This window comes from Amblyomma americanum, chromosome 9, assembly GCF_052857255.1.
Source record: "Amblyomma americanum isolate KBUSLIRL-KWMA chromosome 9, ASM5285725v1, whole genome shotgun sequence".
Taxonomy (NCBI): Eukaryota; Metazoa; Arthropoda; class Arachnida; order Ixodida; family Ixodidae; genus Amblyomma; species Amblyomma americanum.
In genome coordinates, this window is record NC_135505.1 from 118,041,683 (window position 1) to 118,063,944 (window position 22,262).

At 49.2% G+C, this 22,262-nt stretch overlaps 1 protein-coding gene across 3 annotated transcripts in view; it reads left to right on the forward strand.

Moving 5' to 3' along the window:
* Positions 1-22,262, forward strand: part of Cat (Catalase) — a 48,228-nt gene that overhangs the window by 10,339 nt on the left and 15,627 nt on the right. For all 3 annotated transcript variants that reach the window (XR_013308450.1, XR_013308449.1, XM_077637046.1), the window contains exons 2-4: positions 15,601-15,728; positions 17,627-17,778; positions 18,542-18,723. Coding sequence is in view for 1 of the 3 variants with exons in the window: in XM_077637046.1 (XP_077493172.1) it covers positions 15,601-15,728; positions 17,627-17,778; positions 18,542-18,723 (462 nt within the window). In the remaining 2 variants the exon portion in view is untranslated. The remainder of the gene's footprint in view (positions 1-15,600; positions 15,729-17,626; positions 17,779-18,541; positions 18,724-22,262) is intronic.

Sequence of the window (22,262 nt, forward strand, 5' to 3'; positions counted from 1 at the left end):
AAGGAGACGCGAAAAATGTTTCAACAAGCGCATGTACTCTTTTCACTATCGTCTGCTTGTGCTGCATGACGAGATGCCGCGCATTGACATTAATAGATTTAGCACTGTTAGAGTCCAGTTACTACTGTGATGCAGTAACTGGCACATGCCCCCTTTTGTTTACCTTCGTTGTATACTAACCATGCGGTATCAATCTCGTGTAATTTCTCTACTTCTATTACTATTAGCCTTGCATACAGCTGTCAGGTCTGGCTATCCAGTTATATTTTTAACTGCTTATTTCAGACTATTTCTCGAAGCTCCGAAAAGCGCAGACGAGAAAATCACGGAAGAAGCCATGGAGTTTCGAGTCGCTGATGTGCGCATTCCTTCAATCTACTCAGAAGTCAATGTTACAGCAGATGACTGCCTTGCTCCTATCTATTCCACCGTACTGCCGCTCTTGGAAAAACGGTAATTGCATTGCAAAATCCCTCATGGTTTGTTACTAGGGCAGCACGCGTGCAATTTCTGCCTCTGAAGCTTGGCTTCCATTTTCTGTACTTGCAAACGCCCCTGAAATCGCAGTGTGCTATCGGAACTTAAAAAAAAAAAACTGCCGTTATGAGGCGAGGCTATTAAAAACCCCTGCTCTACGCGGCTGCGGCCTTCGGCTGCAGAATTCTTTCCACAGCTAGAGTGCGCATGCGCGTAGAGCTCTGGCGAGGCCGGTCGTCTGCCCGTGTGACGCGGCCTTTGCAGGCGGGCGGGCGTGGTAGCATTTCAAATATGTGCGGCGCGAAAAAAAAAAAAAACACGCTGGAATCCGGTTTGTCGGCTGATCCCCCCAGGATGCTATGTGCGCAGTCAGCGGATGTTGCCAACAAGCGGTGCGCCAATCGCGGTGCTGTTAAGCCGCAGGCTTGCTTTGCTCCTCCTCTGTCCAAGCCGATGGGGAATGCACAACAATCTTGGCTGAGGACTCGCGAATACTATTTGTGGCCTGTTGTTGGGTGTCATATAGCTGGCACGTCTTCGCTAAGCGTGTCGCTTAAACGCCCCAAATGGTCGTCCTTACCTGTGTATTTAAGGAATGTCTCTCTCCGAAGTTTGTTAGATTGTCCATCGCCTATCCATCCTCCCTTGACTTTCTACCGCAATATCTGAGTGATAGCCGTAATCGCAGGGACCTCCGGATTTCTGCCAGATGTTTCTACATCCATATTAAAATACCTCCTTCATACCACGACCATTTTAATCGAACCCCCGCCGTTTGCTCAAACGTTGTATTTAGCACTTGGCACTAGTCAAACTTCGTTACAAACAAACGGTTTATAACGAAATAACGGATATAACGAAGGAATGACAATTCCCCTTGGAAGCCGATCAACACGGGCTATAACGAAGTAATCACCGGGCCCCTTCATCTTCATTATAACGAGGTTCAACTGTAGTTGCATGCATTCAAAATTTATCCACCGTTTAAACCTCTTCAGTACAGCAGTACTGCCTGCAGGAGAGTGCGCCCCTACAAAAATTTCTTTAGGCAGTCTACAAACTGTCCATATTTCTCTGAAGTCTATAAACTGTCTATAGACAAATCCTATACAGTAGTATGTAGGCAATACGAATCCTATATTCTATCTACAATCTATACACTAGACTTTTTTCTATAGACAGTCTATAGACAATTTTATTAGGGCGTGCATCTTTTGCTTTTCGCGTCGCCTTCGCATAGCTTGTCAACGCCTCGGACTGATTCGGCGAACAGATCATTATCTCCACAGGTCATCTCGATCCACTTTCTGCTTTTCAAGGTCTCAGCGCCCGCTTGCAAGCTCAGTTGCAATTCCGTCCTTCATTTTGTATTCCCTCCAGCACAGAATCTTTTCACCTGGCGTCGTAGACATATTTTCAGAGCCTCCCGCGGTGGAGAAGCCTCGGTGGAAGGGCCTTTTATCGAAACTGATCGACCTCGAGCCTCTCGACTCGGCCTGCCGGCAAACGCGTAGCCACTGCAGTTATTTCGGTACCGACCCTCCAGCTGTGCGTCAGTTTGTTTTGACACACACGCGCAGCTTCAAGTTCTGGCGCCTTTGCTTTCTCTTCTGTTTGTGTGTACTTGCTTTCCCATTCCGCTGAACAAGCCAGCAGTTCCTTGACCAATGCTCCTAGTGCTTTTCTTGCTACAGGCACAATTGGGAATCCGTTTACCACTGACATCGCGCTCTGTTCAAATCAATTTTACAAGAGATCTCTTATTCCAAGTAACCTCAGCCCTTCCTCAATGTGGAGAAGGCTGATCTTAGCCGTAGCTGCCAGATGCCTCGCTTTTCAAACAAGGACTGTGGTTGAGGCTGCCCGGCTTCATCTTTTATATGTAACGACTGTGAACACAACTTTTGGGTGCTGTACACCACTTTAGGCAATTCCACTTGATTTATACACCCTCTTGACACAGTCATCATGCGCATACCCATTACTCGTATGCTCTATATATACACCCGGTGAAGATTTTAACATGTGCTGTATTTTAGCCTGAGCCGACCAAAAACCTCGTGGTTGGCGCTCTCTGCTCTTAGATGCCCTTGCGCCAAAAAAAACCCCTAGCATCATCGTTATCATGTTGAAAGCAAGTAATCGCTCACCTTGGTTTAGCTGATCACTCTACACCGACTTATTTTGACGGGTGCCCAAGTGTGACAGTGTCCCGGCATTGAAATTCTAGCCTTAATATCACCATTTCATTAGTCCAAACCCCGGTTACACTATCAGATACAGCCGCCGCGGTGGCCCGGTGATTATGGTGCTTGGCTGCTGATCCCGAAAGACGCGGGTTCGATGCCAGCCGCGCTAGAGGCCCATGTATTGGGCTATGTCGGTGCACATTAAAGAACCCCAGGCGGACGAAATTATCCGGAGCCCTCCACTATGGCGGCCATCATAACCAAAGTTGCTTTGGGACGTTAAATCCCTTACAAAAACCGAACCGTATTTGTCGGAAGCTAGGTTCTCGTTCTCTGCAGAGCACCTATGTATGCCTGTTGCGTTTGATTAGTTCGCCATCAACACTGACTGTAATTTACAGCTGCGGCCTACATATGTCCCAAACATCGATGATACATGAATGTGCATCGAACCGTGGTCGAGTCGTATAATTCATGTTGTCAGTCCTCTAATGCGGGCTGCCCGTAGGCCTGCACGTTCTTTCGGTTCCTGCTTCCGTACGCGAAGTTTTCTTGTTTGCCGCCTGTCCTTTGCAAACTCATTAACAAACGATGATTCAGCCATCCCGCAACTTCTCTCGTTCTCATAACGAACGTAGTCGCTGCTCTCACTCTCCCTCCATTGAAGCAAAATGCATTCGTAGCGGTTCTTAGCAACGCGTAAACTCACTCACGGCACTCTCGCATGTCATGTCAAGCCCTTTGTTCCTGCCTGCCTGTCCTGTTAGATGTCAGGTAGGAGCTATCCAGCGCTCAATGCACGCTTATGCTTGAAGAGGCTGCTCTCGCCAGCTGTTGCATTCACGTTGTTGTCACCGCCTGTTGCAGCAACGAGGAAAGTTTGCATATGTTGAGAGCAGTGTGCATTGTCGTCGCCCTAAGCATGCGGAGTTACCAAAGCTGTACCCAGAACTCAAGTCGTTTTTTCTTTTCGTCGAAAAGAAAGGGGCCAGGACTAAAAGCTGTGAAAGACAGCTTGACAAGGCCCTGGCCCCCTACAATAATTGGCAGAGCAACAGCTAGGAGAAAGATCAGTTTGAATCATTTTATACATCGAAGAGTTTCATATTACTTTTGTCCGTATGAAAATAAGACACACAGTAAAGCAGAAAAATAGAAAATTAGACACATCCTAAAAACAGTCTTAAAATTAGAATACAAGATAACATTCTAAATACAAAGCAACACTAGGTTCACAACAGTTGTTCACGGCAAAAACATCACTGGATCACGTGCCTCTGTACACTATACAGAAAGGAGTAGAAAGGAAATGAGTCTTTCTCTAGCACCCCCTCCCCCCTTTATTAAATGGAGTGCGCTAAGGGACTCCTTACCCCCTTAACGCTACAGCGTTAGAGGCCACGTTGCGCAAAAAATTTGGCGTCGGCGTTCTGAGCTCAAAATTGCGAGCATGACTTTGGCAGGTGGTGGCCATAGAGCAACGTAGGAAGCACTTGGGCCACCTGCCTCACAACCTGCCCACCGGATAATGAGCAAAACTTGCCACCGTGGGAGGTGGCAGGTAAATTAATGATTGGTCGCTCGGGAAGAGTTACCTGAGCCACAGAAGGCCCACCGCTGGGATCACCTGCCGTCGCAGGCCATTGGCGCAATGCTTGACCACTGCACCAGGAGGGTATGAAGACTTCCAGGGATCTACGAATGTAGAGAATGACATTCTTCATATGTGGGAATCGACCCGTTAAGCTATGGCGTCATACCCTTAAGGCGGAGCTTAAGTGTCCGCTCCAATTTTTGTCTCCCATGTAGGCATTCGTGTTCCCAGTGTATGCTTGGCTGCGGTGCCAACCCGTGGCAGTATTCACCTCTAGCCCAAAGATTCTTGCTGCTGAAGCACAACAGCTGCAGCGCACTTAAGGGCGTACCTCTAGAGCCTTGCTCATAACAATGCGAAATATTTAGCTGTCACCCGGTCTATTGGCTGATCGCAATCGGTCCTTCTGCTACGCATTCAGCTGCTCGAAGCAAGCGGAAGCTGTTTCAATCAAGGTTCGTATATCTCGCCTCAATTAAACGCAGCCTGGATAGCCCTTTCCTCAAGGGCGCGCACGCACACACATGACGTAACCCGAAAGCGAATGGAAACGTGTGCGCGGGAAATGGGAGAGGAGAGAACGCTGGAGGTAGCGAAGGACAAAATTGTGCTCTTAACGATTACAGATTGGCACTTACGCATGCGTGCTTCCTTTGCCAAAATTTCCTGTTTGTGAATGGAAAATTTTTTGCAAGGGCTTCTTATTTCCAAACCTTTACCATTCGTTCAGGATTCGTCTGTCAATAGTGTTTCTTGCGTTCATGGCAACGCATCTGGAACAGTAGCGTACCGAATTAAAAGCAGCTGCCACGGGCCTATTTTCGATGTCTTTTGGGGCGGACATGCAACATACCAATGTTAGTGTAATCGATGCAACGAACGTGAATCGCGAGCTTCTCTTGCAGAACTGCATCTAAAGTCTCTTCGCATCTGAACAGTCCGTTTCTATTCGCATTCCATTACTTTCAAACACGATTTTCCGTCCTTCCTGACCGAGTCGCTTCTAATCGCATTGAAACACAATCATCTTAACAGGAACAGGCGTACGTCCCCTCTCACTTAGTCTAAATTCACCGCTCTGTGATGCTGCGGAGACCACCACCCGACCCGCCAGCATCAGCCGTTCCGCTCTTTCCAGGTCATTGACTTCCACCCGCATGCAACGCGAGGTTCCCAGGCGTGACGATCCAGCTGCCGGGGTTTTTTATTATTATTTTCGCGTCGATGTAGCACTTTATTTCTCCCGTCGCATTCCCCGTCTGGGTGCGCCCCACATCCTCCTCGACGTCTCCACGTGTTGTCGACGCGGTAATCGAATGCCCCCGCGTCCTGGTGCTCGAAGCACAAGCCTTTCGTTTTTCAAATGACCGCGTCGCTGGACGAAATGTCGGGCCGGCGCAGCGCCCAGCGCAACACTGCCGTATTGAGGTCGTCTGTCCGGGCCGAGCGGTTTAGTGGGCGGGCGTTGCACGGCGCCATTATGTTCTGGCTTCCAGCTGGTTCCGCCAGACGGGGCGTATACCAGGAAGTCCCTTCCTGCACCGGGCAACTTAGGCGATCGCTACCGCCCGCGTGGGAAGTAAAGCGTGTTGTGGGCTAATGAAGAGGACCTCTGCTCTTCCGCGCTTATATTGGAGAGCAGGGGCCGGTGGCTGAGTGCTAAGTGAGTGTTTTCTTCAGGGAGTTCCTAAGAGCCTAGGCAGTGCTGTGGCATGTTGCAAGTTGCGCGTCCGCGCCGTAAGTGTCGCCACGGTCGGAACGATTGCAGCGATCCTGGTATCTGGCGGCTCATGTGTTCTAGGTTTCCATAATGGAATTTATTAATTTTGATTTTTAGAACGATTGTCACTGATATTGCAATGCCCAAGATGCCTAAAATCACTTTTGTACATCGATTGTCACTACTGATGTTTCCTTTAATAAACTGTTCTTTGGAGAAAACTATTTACGTTTTTGGTACTCGAGCGAGCGCCCTAAGCAGCTGCTAATCAGCCGCGCTGGCCGCGCCGCCAACTCCCAGGCACCGCCACCGTCGCATTTCAAAATCGTCCCCATTGGCTCTACGGGAATGTCACACCCTTGGCCTAGGCACGCACCCCGTAAGGTTTTCCAAGGAGTATATACTTTAAAGGAGCTAGATGTTAAGCTAGTTGGTTTTCTGGAAAAGCGTTAATCTTTTTAGTGCGAACACGACAGGACACACAAAGACAAACCCGGGCGCTCTTTGTTTTATCTTCTTTATGTGTCCTGTCGTATTTGCGCTAAAAAGATGAACGCTTTGTTCAAGAGAGCAGCGTGTATATTAGGCCACGGTTTGAAAAAAAAAACTGCTACTAAACACGAGGGGGTTGGAGGATAAGGAATCACGGGCAAACATTGTGGCGAAGATGTGCTCTATGCTGAATCTAATATCGCTGAAGATTTCCACTAGTTAGTAAGGTACTGTTGGTTCTTCTCGGTCAAGTTAGCGACAAGTCACGGCAAAAGAGGTGAAGTTATTAGTTTGGTTTAAGGGGGTTTAACGTCGAAATGCGACTCAGGCTATGAGAGACGCCGTAGTGAAGGCCTCCGGAAATTTCGACCACCTGGGGTACTTTAACGTGCACTGACATCGCACAGTACACAGGGCCTCTAGAATTTCGCCTCCATCGAAATTCGACCGCCGCGGCCGGGATCGAACCCACGTCTTTCAGGCCAGCAGCCGAGCGCCATAACCACTCAGCCACCACGGCGGCTGAAGTTACTAGTGTCCCTGTCTACTCCAAATACCAACACTCACTGTTACTGAGAGCAGTGGGGTCTACTCTACCAAATCTTTCATGATCTTCCTTTGCATATTCAAGCAGCGTGGTATATTTCTTGCTGCATTTGGCCGCCGCATTTTTCTTCCTCTTTGTACATATCGTTTTGTAATCAACGGCCGTCATATGCCGGATCGTGCTCTCGCATCGGTTATCGAGCAGCCATCTTGCGGCGTTGATGTTCACCGTGTTTACATTATCGGTTGGCTGGTACTCTATTTTTCGTAATTAACTACTCCCACGAGAGGGCGCTTGCTGTTAGACACATCCTGTCAGCCGCGTCCGCAAACCCGCCCCCGTAGTTGCGTTTAACAAGACTGGTGACGCTAGTTTCACGCGCTTGCACTTTGCTCCGGCTTTCCCGACACTTAACCCTTCTCTCTGGGGCTTTTCCTAACGGAAGCCGTATTTCACCTTTACCTCTGCCGCATGCGCTCGTTTTATAAAGCAGCCGAAGCAACGCATCCGGCTGCCTTTTGACTGTGCAAACGCGCCAGCTATTTCTCAGGAACTTGAAAATTTACTTTGACCGATTTAAACGGCACCTCTTCTTCCTTTCTTCTTTCACTCCATCCTTTATCCCTTCCCATACGGCGCGGTTCAGGTGTCCAACGATATATGAGACAGATACTGCGCCATTTCCTTCCCCCCCCCAAAAAAAAAAACAAACAATTTAAACGCTCCGGTTCCTTGTCCATGTTTGTGCGGAAAAGGATCAGCACACGCAGCCTAAGGGAGTGATCGTTGAACGGGACACTCGGGACCTATAGTGTGGTAGTATCAGGGCACATAACAGCTGGTCATTCTCTCATGAGCCGGTGACTCGTGACTGCGTTTTTTTTTTTTTTGTCGCAGAGTTCTCGAAGTACCTGTACAACTTGTAGAAGCACTTGCACGGCCGGTTGACGTCGTTTGACTTGAACTCTTGGCTTGGCATCTGACCAAGAAATGCGTCGCATGTTAAGCAACCTACTCTCTAATTATATGTCCTCCCTGTTTGTTTATCTGAAGCAAGCGTTCTTGTTGTGGTTACGTAAGGGGCAATTGGAGTGGGGAGAAGGGACTTCCTGCTTTCCTTGATCTGCTGTAAGTCCCTCCCTCTCCGCAGCTTGGCTTATTAAATATGTCGCCGAAATTGTGTCGAAACTGACGGCTAGCTGACCATCTCATCGTGCTGGGACCGGATGAACTGCGCACCACCCCGGCGGAATAAACAACACGGTCATCCGTCGACCTCGTTTGTCCTGCCTGGGCTGCAATTTTCCTCGTACCATTTTCCTTCTCGCGTGCTCTGGCCAGACAACAATCGCTTGCTCTCACCGCACAAACAAACGTCCTGCGTCTCTCTCTTGCCCCCCCCCCCCTCCTCTTTTCTATGTGCGTAGCGCCTAGTCCGATGATGTCTGACTTTTACGCATGTACTGCGTTTTCCTTTGCAGCAACAATCGCCGTAGCTATGCCACCCCCGCTTTTTCTTTTCACTTAAGTTGAACAAATCGGTCCAGCTGGTGCAGGGCGCAACATTTACCCCAAAAGATGGCAGGGCGTTTAGCGAACCCGGACGCGGCAGTGCTTGCTGGCGGGATAGTTCACCTCCCTGCCTGTGTGCCCAGTGTGCACCAAGTATGTAAGAAAATGCACATCACACGTGCAGACCTCGAACTTGTACTAGCTGTGTTGGTCTCGGCAGAGGCGCCACTCTGTTTGGCATTTCCATATACCTCATTTATTGTTGGATTTTTATTACTTTTGACGTTACAAGCGGACTTGACACTATGGCTGTGGTGTGCTGCTCCTGATGTTCCTTTTCGTGGTTTTTGTATTTGTCAGTGAGGGGTGTGCTTGACTCTCTGGGTGCATGTTAAAGACAATATATGCGCAATTAATCGGCAGCTGTCCACTATGGTTTCTATCGAAGCTAATGAGCAGCTTCGAGGCATGAAATTGCGCATACAATACAGAATCCAGCTCTCTACGACGTAAGGATTAGACTTCTTGGGTGTAAGACCAAAGTACGCATTTTCAATTTTACATGCACCTTGCTTTTCTCTCTTCATTATCGCTTGAACTGGGTCGCGTAACCTGTCCACGGTTGCAAGTTGTCCCGCGTAGAAAGGCTAGCGGCTGCGCCGACGCTGCGCTAACTACGCCTTCCATGAGGCTAGTGCCTGTTTTCCATCCAGTCTTTTATGACACGTTATTCAGTTTTACTATGACCTGCTTGCAACGTGCAACTAAACCACATCCGATCCGCACACGCTTTCTGTTCAGCTTTATCGTTCTCACGAACCACCGAACGCCTGCGCGTGTGCTGTGTAGACCACAATCAAGCTCTCTATTACGAGTCTATTCTCCGCTGCATTGCATACAAAACTCAGTTGTGCAGAATGCCCTTCTGCGCGTTTCAGTGAGATCTTTTTTGCTCAGTTTTCGCCTGCACATACATCCAGCTGATATTGAGCGTACTCTTCCAGACCATGAGCAGCGTGGTGTCTTGTTACAAGATGTCCTGAAAGCCAACATTCCTTTCCTCTCTACCCCCACCCCACGGGCTTATAGGTATTTTGGTCGCTCACAGTGCACGGGCTGTATGGCCTAACTATACAGCCCATCGAGTTTTCTTCGAAACCATGTCGGGAAGCTCTTCAGTGTTCCAGGAATTCGAAAGCTCCGCAAGAGCGATGGCAACACTTCCGCTGACATCCTAAAGATACGAAACTATTGTCTCGCTGCATGGCCCAGTAGGCTGTGTATTTTTTTAAGGCTGTGCTGATTGGTTCGTACATAAATGACACCAGGTAGTGTGTTCCTCGCTGTGTGCTACCTTCACTGCGTCTAAGGACGTTCTGTGGGTGGTTTGGGAGTGCAGAAGCCAGGGCCACACTTGCCACAGTGGGTGATCTAGTCGCTGCAAAACTTGCGGTATGCTGTCAATGGTGCCTTGTCTGACATGTATGACGCTTTCATGGAGACATGGTAAACACAGAAGTCTCACTGCCCGAATACCTCGCTTCTGTGGTTATCGGGTTATAATCTACACAACTGCCATCCGTTGCGGAGAGAACGCATCCCCTTTGCGAGCAGTGGCAGCACCATCAGACCGTGGAGTATTCGGACGCTGCAGACGCCTCCAGCTCTGTTATACGTGGCGTCGGCTGCCCCTCCTCGCTTAACTTGCTCTGCTAGCGTTCGCTTGCCCCGGCAAAGTGGCCCGGCTGGCGCGGTGCAGTTTGACCGATCCGGCTTGGCTGGTTTTCGGGTCCCCCCCCCCCCCCCCCACCTCTGGCCGCTGGGGCCCTCCCTTAGAGTGCACGCGAGGCTGGCAAGCCGAGAGCCCGTCTACACGCGTCCGCTTCGCTACCCGGCTGGTATGCAGAGATTCGCTTCTGCCAGGCAATACTCAATGGCTGGCTTTCAACCGCGTTCGCAGGCACGTATAGGTCATCGCAAAACGGATACGGGGAAAGTTTCTTTTTCCTTTCCCGGTCGGGCTTGTAGTACGCGCAAATCTGATTATAGCCTTCGCCTCTACCCCCCCCCCCCCTCCCCCTTCCATCTCTCACACGCGCATTTCTGGAGTTTCTTGCACACTTCTGAGGTTCTTTGTGCTTTGTGAGTACGTACAGCGTACCTCTGGCATACGGAACAGCTTTCTAGTCCACCAAACTGATTTGACTAAAGAATGTTCGGAACTGTGTTCCGATCTCAAGTTCAGGCATCTCGAATTCTTCGGAACGCTCGTCATCTACCGGTGAACACTTTCACACGGTGGTAAAAAAAGCAGTGAACGTGTTTAAGCTGTAAACAAATTGGACGGGACACTTAGCCTCCGCCATAAGGTTATGACGCGATAGCGTACTGGTTTAATGATCATATTTGTAGAATTGGTCATTCTCTACTTAGCCTTAATAGATCCCTGGGATTCATCATACGACTCGGTGCAGCAGTTAAGCGACGCGCCACTGCGCTGAGATGGTACGTGCTGCCACCGGTGGGGCTTCCGCGACCCAGTTTGCTCTTCCCGAACAACCTCTCGCTCCCAGTCTTTAATTTAACTGCCACCTGCCACGGTGGGCACTTTGCTCAGTCCGATCGGCAGGTTGCGTTGACGCCAGTCACGTGGCCTAGGTGGCCCATCTGCCTCCTAGGTTGCTTCTCTGGGGACATCTCGTGGATTTTTCACTCACACCGACGGCTACATCGGATTTTCTGCGACACTAGCTCCTTAACGCTCTCGCGTCGCCAAAGTGCGTTGTTTCCTCGTGACGAAGCGCTTAGACACGGCTAGTCGAATGGCTGGAGAAGCATGAAACGCTCTCCGCGACGACGCCTTTACAGCCTGTCCTTCAGAGCGCGTTATGCAGGAATGTGCTAAAAGTGTCTCTGAGCGCGTTTGCTGCGGAGAGCGACTCGGTACGGCACGACTACAGTCTCCCATCACGAACAGCCTATCACGATCAAAATCATGCTGTGTGAAGAAAACGGTGCCCAACTCTCGCGTATGCTTAGAAATTACACGTGATTGCGCTGGGCTAGCATTTCTGTCCAAGGTAGTTTTCTTGTTTTACGTACGGTGAAACGCACGTAATGCAGCCACAGCTGTTGCGGAAGCTTCCGTTACTTTCCACTATGCGCACAAATTTGATTAGGCTTACGCCCTCTTGTAGAGGGCAAGTTTTCTCAGTTCTTTAAAGACTGAAGGCAGCCTTTCATGAGGTCGGGCATTACGACGCCGAAGATTATCAGCCTACGCCATGCTTACACTGTTCTTAAAACAGGCGCGAACCACCAGAGCGGGATTAATCGAGCGAACCGCTTTTTGTTCCTGTAATGTTATTCGTAAAGATGGCCACAGCGTCCACATACCAAAGTGAAATTGGTTATTGCTGTCAGTGAGGTAAATAATAATTGGAAGTAATTTCGGTTTTCCGTTCTTCCAACCTTCACACACGATATCGACAGCATCAACACTCACTAGAACCTGCTGCCTAGTCGTAACGCTAAACAAGTGTTTTACCAGAGCCTGCGGCCTTGTGGTAACGCTAAACAAGTCCTTTACCGGAACCTGCTGCCTTGTGGTAACGCTAAACAAGTGTTTTACCAGAGCCTGCTGCCTTGTGGTAACGCTAAACAAGTGCTTTACCAGAACCTGCTGCCTCATGGTAACGCTAAACAAGTCCTTTACCAGAACCTGCTGCCTCGTGGTAACGCTAAACAAGTCCTTTACCAGAACCTGCTGTCTCGTGGTAACGCTAAACAAGTCCTTTACTAGAGCCTGCTGCCTTGTGGTAACGCTAAACAAGTCCTTTACCAGAACCTGCTGCCTCGTGGTAACGCTAAACAAGTCATTTACCAGAACCTACTGCCTCGTGGTAACGCTAAACAAGTGCTTTACCAGAACCTGCTGCCTCGTGGTAACGCTAAACAAGTCCTTTACCAGAGCCTGCTGCCTCGTGGCAACGCTAAGCAAGTGCTTTACCAGAACATGCTGCGTCGTGGTAACGCTAAGCAAGTCCTTTACTAGAACCTGCTGCCTCGTGGTAACGCTAAACAAGTCCTTTACCAGAATCTGCTGCCTCGTGGTAACGCTAAACAAGTCATTTACCAGAACCTACTGCCTCGTGGTAACGCTAAACAAGTGCTTTACCAGAACCTGCTGCCTCGTGGTAACGCTAAACAAGTCAACAAGGCAAGAGCGGAGGCTACTAGGTGGCTAGTACTCGCTTCTTCTGTTCCTGTTCTGTGTATAGTATCTGCATAAGCGCGATATAACCAGTTGGACAAGTGCTTCAAGTCGGAATATTCAAGGCTGTTCATGGCAAATTTAATGGCCAAATCCACCACATCTCCGATACAACTGCGCAGAGCGCCTTCTAGAAAAGCGCGGTCGTATCATTGAACACGATGGTGTCGCCATCTGGCGACGACTAGCGAATTCACTCGTGCCCCTTTTTCAGTCTAGTATGTGCGCAGACTGCTGGCGCCTGTGCAGAAGTCTCTCGCAAGACAGTCTGACTCCTTCCTTTTTGTCTCTGGCGCTGCGTGGCACGAGTTGTTTCTTTTTAAAAGCACCGTGGCAACCAACTCGTTGGGAACGTCTGGCTCGGCCTTGAGTCGAGCACACGTGCTCTTGATTCTTGCTACCTCTAACCATCTGCGATGCCGCCGGGCATTTCAATTACCGGCGGATACGAAATTGAAAGCGTTTAAATTATTCACTACGAGGCCTTCCTGACGTGCTCGGCGTTAAAGCGCGATGCTGTGTCTTAGCTCGTAACCTGGATGTATAATCTCTGCATTTGCGACGTGCTTTGCCAAGGCCGCGCTGATATAACCCGAACACGAATGAAATCGGACTTTTGTTTCTGTTGTCCTTGCTCGTTGGCCTTCAGTCGTTGTCCCTTAAGGAAAAAAAAAGTGGTCCTGTAGTGCACGTTTTAAACGAGTATCGACAAGGTGTTTCTCTCGCCACATTTATTTTTAACTCGGCACATCTCTGAACAGCTCTCCATGAATGCTCGAGCTATATTTTCTTTTAGCTTTGCATGGTGACTTCAATTGTCGCAACCGCGCGTGTGCTAGATTCACAGGCGCGGAGTTCCTAGTGCGCGCTGTCGAAGTGTCTTCAGTTACTCATTCGTGGACTTTGGTACACCAAGCGACGAAATTAGTATCCACTAGGAAAGAAGGGTGTGCCGTAGGTACAGGCCTACGATGACAAGATTGTATCAATTGGTAATTAACACCGTACCAGGCAGCTTCCTAGTTTAGCAGCCTTCCGTCATTGAGGCAACGCCCACTGTTATTCTGAGCGCGATCATTCGCGCTGCGCATTTCCATTGCCATCGTAATTAATGAGCAGATGGTGCCAGCTTTTGAACGAAACCAGAAGCAGGACTCGGGAAGACGGTACTCGCAGACAAACACTGATGCGGAGTGCATATATCCGATGCTCCAGCCTGCTCGATCGAGCACTTCCCGCTTCCGTAGGCTGTTCTGCATATCCACACATATGGTTCAGTACAAAAGTTCCTGCAGTCATCTGGGAGTTTCCCTCTAGATGAAAATGTGTAGTGTCACACCTGTCGATTATTTTTGGTTGTCAAGACATCGTCAGCTGTTCGTCTTGCCTGGCCAACCCGTTCTGGAAATACCTGCTTGTTGAGGCTCTGTTGCCCCTTTTCAACATGACGTTCAAGTTTCGGTAATTTTCACGTTGCTGCTCTTACGGGTGTCGCAACATATTCACTCCTCTCATATCCATATACTCGTTCATCAAGAGCTGGCTTCAAATATCTTCAGTACTAAGCCACACAGTTCTGCTAAGACATTGGCTACCTTTGCTGGTTTCGGACTTCAGCCATGCCTCGTGTCGATCTTTCATCGTGGTACTCTGCCTTCGTCGGCGGTAGTTTGAGATGTTGACATCAAATCGTACGTAATAATTAAAAGCAGTGAGTGCTTTGCGTGTAAAAGCTGCATATGCAGGCTTTGAAGCGCGCTGCAGTTTAATCTCCGACCATCTTGAAGGTTCACCGTAATGCTGGCCGCAACAGTGCACAGGTCACGAAGTGAAATGTGTATGGGGGGCCGAAATGAGAAGCTAATTTCCAAAGTGCAGGCACAGCTGCAGCACCGCCTAAACTATAGGCATCTCGGTGTCGAACCTGTACCGTCGTTCTCAGCAGCAAAATGATGCACATTCTTTCAGTAAAGTTGCGAACTGGGCGAGTTGGTATTGATTCATATTTGAACAGCGCAATAAAACAACGGGACACAACGAAGAAAGGACACCACAAGCGCTGACTCGCAACTAGATTTTTAATTCACGTCAAAGCATCTTAAATACTAAGAACGCCAAACACAAACAAGAGGGAAAACCAAAAGAAAACGACACAACCCTGGAAATCAAGCCCACAACGGTGACAATCAGCATGAGCGCGAGACTACACATCTTGGCCGGATAAGAACATCATCTCTTTATCAGTTAGTGTGACAGAAGGATCACTAATGCAGGTCCCGAGATAATGGGTATTTTTGTAACGTTGCCCTTCACTGGAGAGAAGGTACTTGCACCCCTCTGCTGTCTAACACCGTCATCCTAGGAAAACAATGACAGCCTAACGCGGGAAATTTTGGAGGCTTTTCACATCCGCTTGGAGCCTGATAGCTGCATTAGTGATCCTTCTGTCACACTAACTCATGAAGAGATGATGTTATCCGGTCAAGATGTGTAGTCTCGCGCTCGTTCTGATTGTCACCGTTGTGGGCATGATTAGCAGCTTTATGTCGTTTTATTTTGGTTTTTCCCTCTTGTTTGTGTTTGGCGTTCTTAGTATTTAAGATGCTTTGGCGTGAATTAAAAATCTAGTTGCGAGTTAGCGCTTGTGCTGTCCTTTCTTCGTTCTGTCCCGTTGTTTTATTGCGCTGTTCAAATATGAACATTCTTTCAGCCACACCAACTAACCTATGTTCGATACCCGGTGCCATTTGGGTCCTCGTTCTTCCAGAGTCTGAAACTTTCCCTTCCTTCTTGCAGCCCGAGCCACTCACTACATCATGGGGTGCCCCGATTGGCGAGAAGACCAACGTGCTCACGGCTGGACCCCGTGGCCCGCTTCTGATCCAAGATGTCGTCTTCCTCGACGAAATGGCACACTTCGACAGGTGCGTGTCTTATCGTGGAACTTTGCGCACCGCCCGTTCTCGCTTGGCTGTCCCTGCTTAACTTATGTTTATTTGTTGCATTAGCTGCCCGACATCGCCTATGACGTCGCAAATAGGGTTGATGTTACATAAGCCATACAGACAATAGATGTTTGTCCTCCCATTATCATTTTGGCTAATAAGTTGAAAAAAAGACGGAACCTTGTCACAGATAGGAGTTTTGTGCTTGTTTTGCATCGACCATTTTTCTGTCTTCTAGTTACTATACAAAGTTCTGTTGTTACTGCAAGGTTTTGGTCAGAAACTTCAGAAAATCTGTGGTGACAACAGAAGCTTTTTTTTTAGTGGATAGAACGAAATAAAACGCCGAAGCAGCGTTTGTTTTTGAATGTCTCACGTGACCTGAACCATAGTTTTGAATTCATAGTCTCCGTTCGGTTGCGGGAACCAATACAAACTACGTACGAAACGTAGGCGCATTCCACGTATTAGTCGTTTTGTCCATAATTCCAAAGGAAGAACGCAAGGCATAAATTTAGTCTCTCCCGCTATGGTGACAACCCTAACGCAACATCGCCTACTTGAGACCTGGACAAATTTCTCTTGACGTGATTTCATAACGTTTTATTTTCTCTTAGCCGCTCTCTTGGTCCGTCGTAATGATCATTCTTCTCGTACATTGACTACAAATGTCAACTAAACCGGGTACATGTTTTACTCTCTCTCTCTCTTTTCACTCCAGTTCAACCCCACCGAGGCTTTTGCTGTTTCAGAGTTGTTTAATTACAACTATTTATTGCTTTCAACATTCATCTGAGGTGTTGGGGTTTCTGTGGGACATTTGCGTAGTGTTTGGAGGGTGCGAAAATCTGTGCATGCAACTGTTGACAATCAAACAGGCAGAAGCATTCTAAGCTAAGGCTACCCAAATACCCCTAGTTCAGATCCTTTTGTCCAGCTCACGTAGTCACCATTCTCTCAAAGCAGAGGTTCGGCTTGCCGCAATGTGTGCCGGATTGGGCTTGCGAAAGGCACTTTCGTCCGCAGTCGGTAACTGCCGCCACCATTCGGTGTTAAACGTAGATGAGGAAACTCTCCGTATCAGTGCTTCCTTGTTAGTCCTCCTCCGCTCATATTTTACGGCGTCGTATTTTGCGACGATACTTCAAGCGTATTTTATGGAGGTGGAGTCTTTTTTTCCACTACAGGCTTTTCTCTTTTTTTTTCTACCGCGTAGCTTTCGGTCGCAATGTCTCTTTCAGGCAAAAACGGATCTTTGTTGCCGTCATGGTGCACACTGTGCACCCGACACCTCTTGTTTCCACAAACTACCCGCACCTGTGAAGTAGTAACTCGCCGAAAAGATTTAGCCCAAATTCGGTTGAAGCAGACACAGATGCTCTCAATTCAGGGGATCATGGCGCACGAAAGCTGCTTTTGCGATGCGATGTTCAAAGAAATGCAGTACGAATGAACAAACACACGCGGCACTCTTTGAAATTTCAGTTACCCTAGTAGAATTCTCACTATGTACGGAATTGATTTTTTTTTTTAGGGGGAGGGCAGCTAGGTGTTCGTAGAAAGTAAAGTTGTGAATTTGCATCAGTAGTGCGAGACCAACAAATGCTGTGATAAATACTGCCATGTACTGTTCCTCGCTGCCTGCGTTATTCCGTCATTGTTTTAGCTTCAAAATACCATAGTCGAAAAGTTATCCTTGGAGGAGGTGAAACACACCCATAACATTGGTGATGACGCGAGGTGACAAAATCCGTGATCGACAACATTTCACTGGGGACTTACTGCTTACTGGGGGATCCAAACTTTACATTCCCATTTCATCCATCACTTCTGTGCATTCAGACTGGTGGGTGTACTATTTCTTTAACAACTTCCAGAGAGCGCATCCCTGAGCGTGTCGTCCACGCCAAGGGTGCCGGAGCCTTCGGCTACTTTGAGGTAACTCACGATATCACCAAGTACACCAAGGCTAACATCTTCAGCCAGATCGGCAAGAAGACACCCCTGGCCGTGCGCTTTTCCACTGTTGGTGCGTATAGCTCTGCTCATTTGCGTCGTAACGTCGCTTACGTCACGAGAGTGCACATATTGGTTCGGGGGCTGTTCCTCTTCGCACACATGTCGTCCGTGGTGCTGTTTCAGGAAAGCTGCTAGGCCTTCAAAATGCTTTCCCGTAAGAGTTGTTCCTCATACTAGTTGTCCTGTGCCGCCCATCTGTGGGCTACTCCAAGTAGGCAAGTGTGAGTCCACCCTAACGGCTCCGGAATAATTTCGACCACCTGGGGATCTTTAACGTGCACTGACATCGCACGTTAAACCACCACACCACAAATTACAGAGGCTGCAAAATCCTGATTTCTCAACCCCACGAAGCAGAAAGAGTTAACGTAGCTTTAAAATACAAAGTAAATTAAAATTGCACACACGAGCATACCTACTTCACGCGCTACTCTTAAAAAAATCTCTAGTCTATAAACTGTCCATAGACTTTTGTCTATAATGTCCATAGTCTGTCTATAAAATAATCATAGGGATTAGTCTATAGGCAATACAAATTACCTTAGTTCATAGAATGGGAATACAAAAAGGTAATATCTATTGGAACTTGATAGAATCTACAAGAGGTCCATAGACTGTCTGTAGACCACTTTTATAAGGGAGTCTCAAGGAACGCTTATTGCTAGACTCACTGGCAGTTCCACTAGTGCACACGCACTTCGACAACCTTGCTCGTGACTAAAGGTCTTGATTTTCGTTTCTTAAAAGTTTCGCTCCTTTGATGCGGATCGCAGGTGGTGAGAGTGGCTCAGCCGACACCGTCCGCGACCCCCGTGGCTTCGCCGTCAAGTTCTACACCGATGAAGGCAACTGGGACCTCGTGGGCAACAACACCCCAATCTTCTTCATCCGGGACCCATTCTTTTTCCCCAGCTTCATCCACACGCAGAAGCGTAACCCGGCTACCCACCTGAAGGTACGTGCGTGTCCTTTACTTTTCTTGAAGGGGCTGTGAAGGGGGCTCTAATAAAGTTGCGGCATGCCTGGGATATTGAAGCACGCCGCTTCACGAATAGTGTCCAGCAAGAATTTTTTTTTAATATGCTTTGCAGAAGCTGAGTTATCTGTAGTTAAAATTTGAATTTCAGCGTCTTCGCGCCTTTCCCTCTCTTCTCGTCACTTTTTGCACTCTGGAAGGTAGGCGCTCCTTCGCCGACCCCTCTCTAGGAGCGGAACTTCCCGACCCACCGGAGATAAGCGGCTTATTGGCCGCGACCACGGTAGCTGCCTGACGTCTGAAAGAATCTAACCAATGGCCACCTCTCACCTTGTCTACGCAGATGCTGGGGACGAAGGAGGGCGCGAGCATGAAAAAGTCGTCTGGAAGGGCTCGCCAACTTTGACGCGTGGTTGTGGATCGTCTGCTGCGTGTAGAAGAGTATTATTTGGCTCTGGTTTTCATTGCAACACAGCGCAGTGGTTAAGTGAGTTAATGTGCTCTCCTCTGAAGGCGTTTCAGAGCCCCTTTAAAGGGATGGGCTGCAAATTTAAAGCTGTCTGCTGCACTTGACGTAGTGGGGTATGGAACACTGCAGTTGACTTCCCGGCCGCTTCCGGGGCACTCAAAACATTTTCGCTAGGCCTTATTGCTCGGGTACGAAACTTCATGCTAATGCTAGCCACTCGAATCTCATAAGAGCCGGATAGCTGTGCTTGCTGTATGTCTCGGAGACGATTGGAGGGTGACGCACAAATGAAGAGGATTCAGGCAATGATATTTTTGTCTCACCCGGGAGCACAAAAATTGGAGGCTGGCTCGAGTGCAAAGTGCCGCGTTGGTATGCGCCTGTGTGGCGTCACTTGCCGCTTAGCGCGATGTTTTCGAACTAAGGAACGTCGCCATAATTTTCGCGCCGATTAACGCTTAGACGATTTCGTCACTTATTTATTCTGGGTAACGTGCAATGCTTTATTCATATGTATGTGTTCTTCAAACACTTCAAAGTATCCGTGTAATTTTTCTACGGACAATCTGCTATTCCGCGCTGCAAGATTTCAGTACCTGCGTTTTTCGTTTTAAGCGTGTAGCTTAGACAACAGCAGATAGACAAGGAATTATAATGCCCAAGTTAGGCTGTACTTCTCCAGTGGTTTCTCCTGCTCGCTTATCCGAGACGAAGTACTTAAAAAAATTGGTCTGTGGCCCTACCATGTCCACACCACAAATTAGCCATGGCTGAAGAAGGATCGACATCTGAGCTAGTTGGTAGTGCATCACGGAAAAGTTTAGCGCACTCACGACAAGATAGACAAGACAACATAGGCGCTTACTCGCAACTGGGCCTTTATTACAAAAACGCAGAATGTAATTTGTTGTTGGTGTTTTGTATATTTCTCTTTATATTCTGCGTTCTTGCAATAAACGCCCAGTTGCGAGTATGCGCCTATGTAGCCTTGTCTACCTTGTCGTGAGTGCGCTAAATTTCGTGTTAGCCATGGCTGTCATTGACCAAGCTACGTTGACCCATTAAGATAAAATAATGGATCGTATATCTGCTCCACCTTAACCCATCTAGTCAGAAAATGGGGCACTTTTTCTCGGGACCTTGGCGGGGCGGCTGTATAATAGGATGAATAAAGGCCGGTCCCCGGCCGAAACGTCAAGAAAAGTACAAGTGTTTCTTCACCAAATCATTTTCCTATAGCCAGTGGCGGAAGGTGGAGTTGGTCGTGGTGCATCGTGTCCTCGGTCTTTTGTAAGTCACATATGCAGCGGCTAATTTTTTAATTTCATTAAATTTCACGATCTTTCTCGACAGAATAGTTGCGCGTGAGCGCTGCTCTGTGGCCCTTGTGGGGTCTTTAAGTGGGGGGATAAATACGTTCTCTCTGCTTAACCGCGGCTCACACAGTTCAAAACCGCCAGGCCCCACCCCGTGATCGCGTACGCTACCGTGCGCACGCAGACCACGGCGGACCTTGCTCTATGGGAATAAAGGAACGACACTCAGGCTGACACAAAGAGGCACTTATTGCTACAGCAACAATAACGCCAGCTAGCAACAAGATACGCTAATGAATCGAGGTCGTCCGACTCACCAGCAAGGTTACGAGTGAATGTTCGCCCACGCCAGGGCAAGGGATACTCCGAGGCCGGACGGGACGCGATACGGGAGCATGTTTCCCCGCCTCTTCCTCTCCCCGCTGGCGAAGAGCGGAGCCGCGTGCGAAACGTCCGCTCGCGCCGACGATACCTGCCGAAGAGAGTGATGCTGTAACCTACGTCCCGCGCACGCTCGCAAGCAGTCTGTGACGCCCTCCCTTGTTAATTACGGTAACTAACCAGGGAATGCGCCCCTCCCTTGAGGCGTTGCTGTTGCTGCAGGCTGCATTGCGGGAAAGCCTACAAAGGGGACTGCAGAGCAGCCCCCCCCCCCCCCCTAGCCTCAAATGAACCCACGCGCCTGCAAGTACATGCTACGGAGGCTTCTCCTAGTCTTCATGCCCTTGAGGCACGTCTTGCAGCGGAGGTCACGCGACAGCATCCACGCAGACTTCCGCGGTGTTCTGAAGGCGGCGTGAAGGTCTCCGCTGGGACGACTCGCATGGCCCCTGGACTCCGTGTCCGCAGGCCCGCGAAGGGAAGGCCAGTTGAAAACTGCAAGCCAGGTTTCTGCACTAGTCGCGACGATGCCATACGTTGTGTAGAGGTAGCGCATCCGACTTGCAGCTAGTCGCGAGGGCAACAGCAGCCGGAGGTGACTGCTGACTGGTCTCGCCGCAGCTGCCCCGGATGGATGGGGCGAACAGGATGCAGGCTGCTCCGTCGCAGCAGGTGGCGGCGAGTCGATGTGCACCGGACAGTAAGCCCGGGGGGCTCCACCGGATCTGCAAAATTGCCGAAACGCTCTCGACGTGCCTTTAACGTATGTCACGGGAGGAGAAACGGCGTCCTCAAGGGCCTCGTGGCACGATGCCTAACTCGCTAGCAAAACGTGTCGGGCGGCTGTGCAAACTCAAAGTTCGAGTGAGCAAAGCCCTCTCTTGAGTTGAACGAGACTGCTCAGTTCGTGCGAGGTTAGAAAAAAACGAGTGGGCAACAAAGTGCTCCCCTCCAAACACTATGGTACGGTGGTCGTGCCTCTTCTGACGTGGTGCAGGCAGCTCCGAAAAGCTTTAGGCCTGACTACCACCGACAACGACCGTGAGCTAAACACACCCGAGACGGGTTACGTGCGCACAGCCGCGAGGAGATATCATCTTTGTGGGGTGGTACCCCGCTCACTGCACGAAGCAGCTTCTGAGCGGTCGGCGCCCACCGTATCGGACGGTGTCGGAGCGGCCGGTGCCGAGCTGCAATACCGGCGAGCTCGTAGCGGCACCCGTGGCCCCGGGCCACCCGGCTCCCGGAGCCGTGACTTCCAGAGTCGAGAAAGAGACAGCAGAGAAAAATATATACAGAAAACTCGGACCACCCGCGCGGTTTCCGTACTCACTCACTCGCTTCGGGCTCGG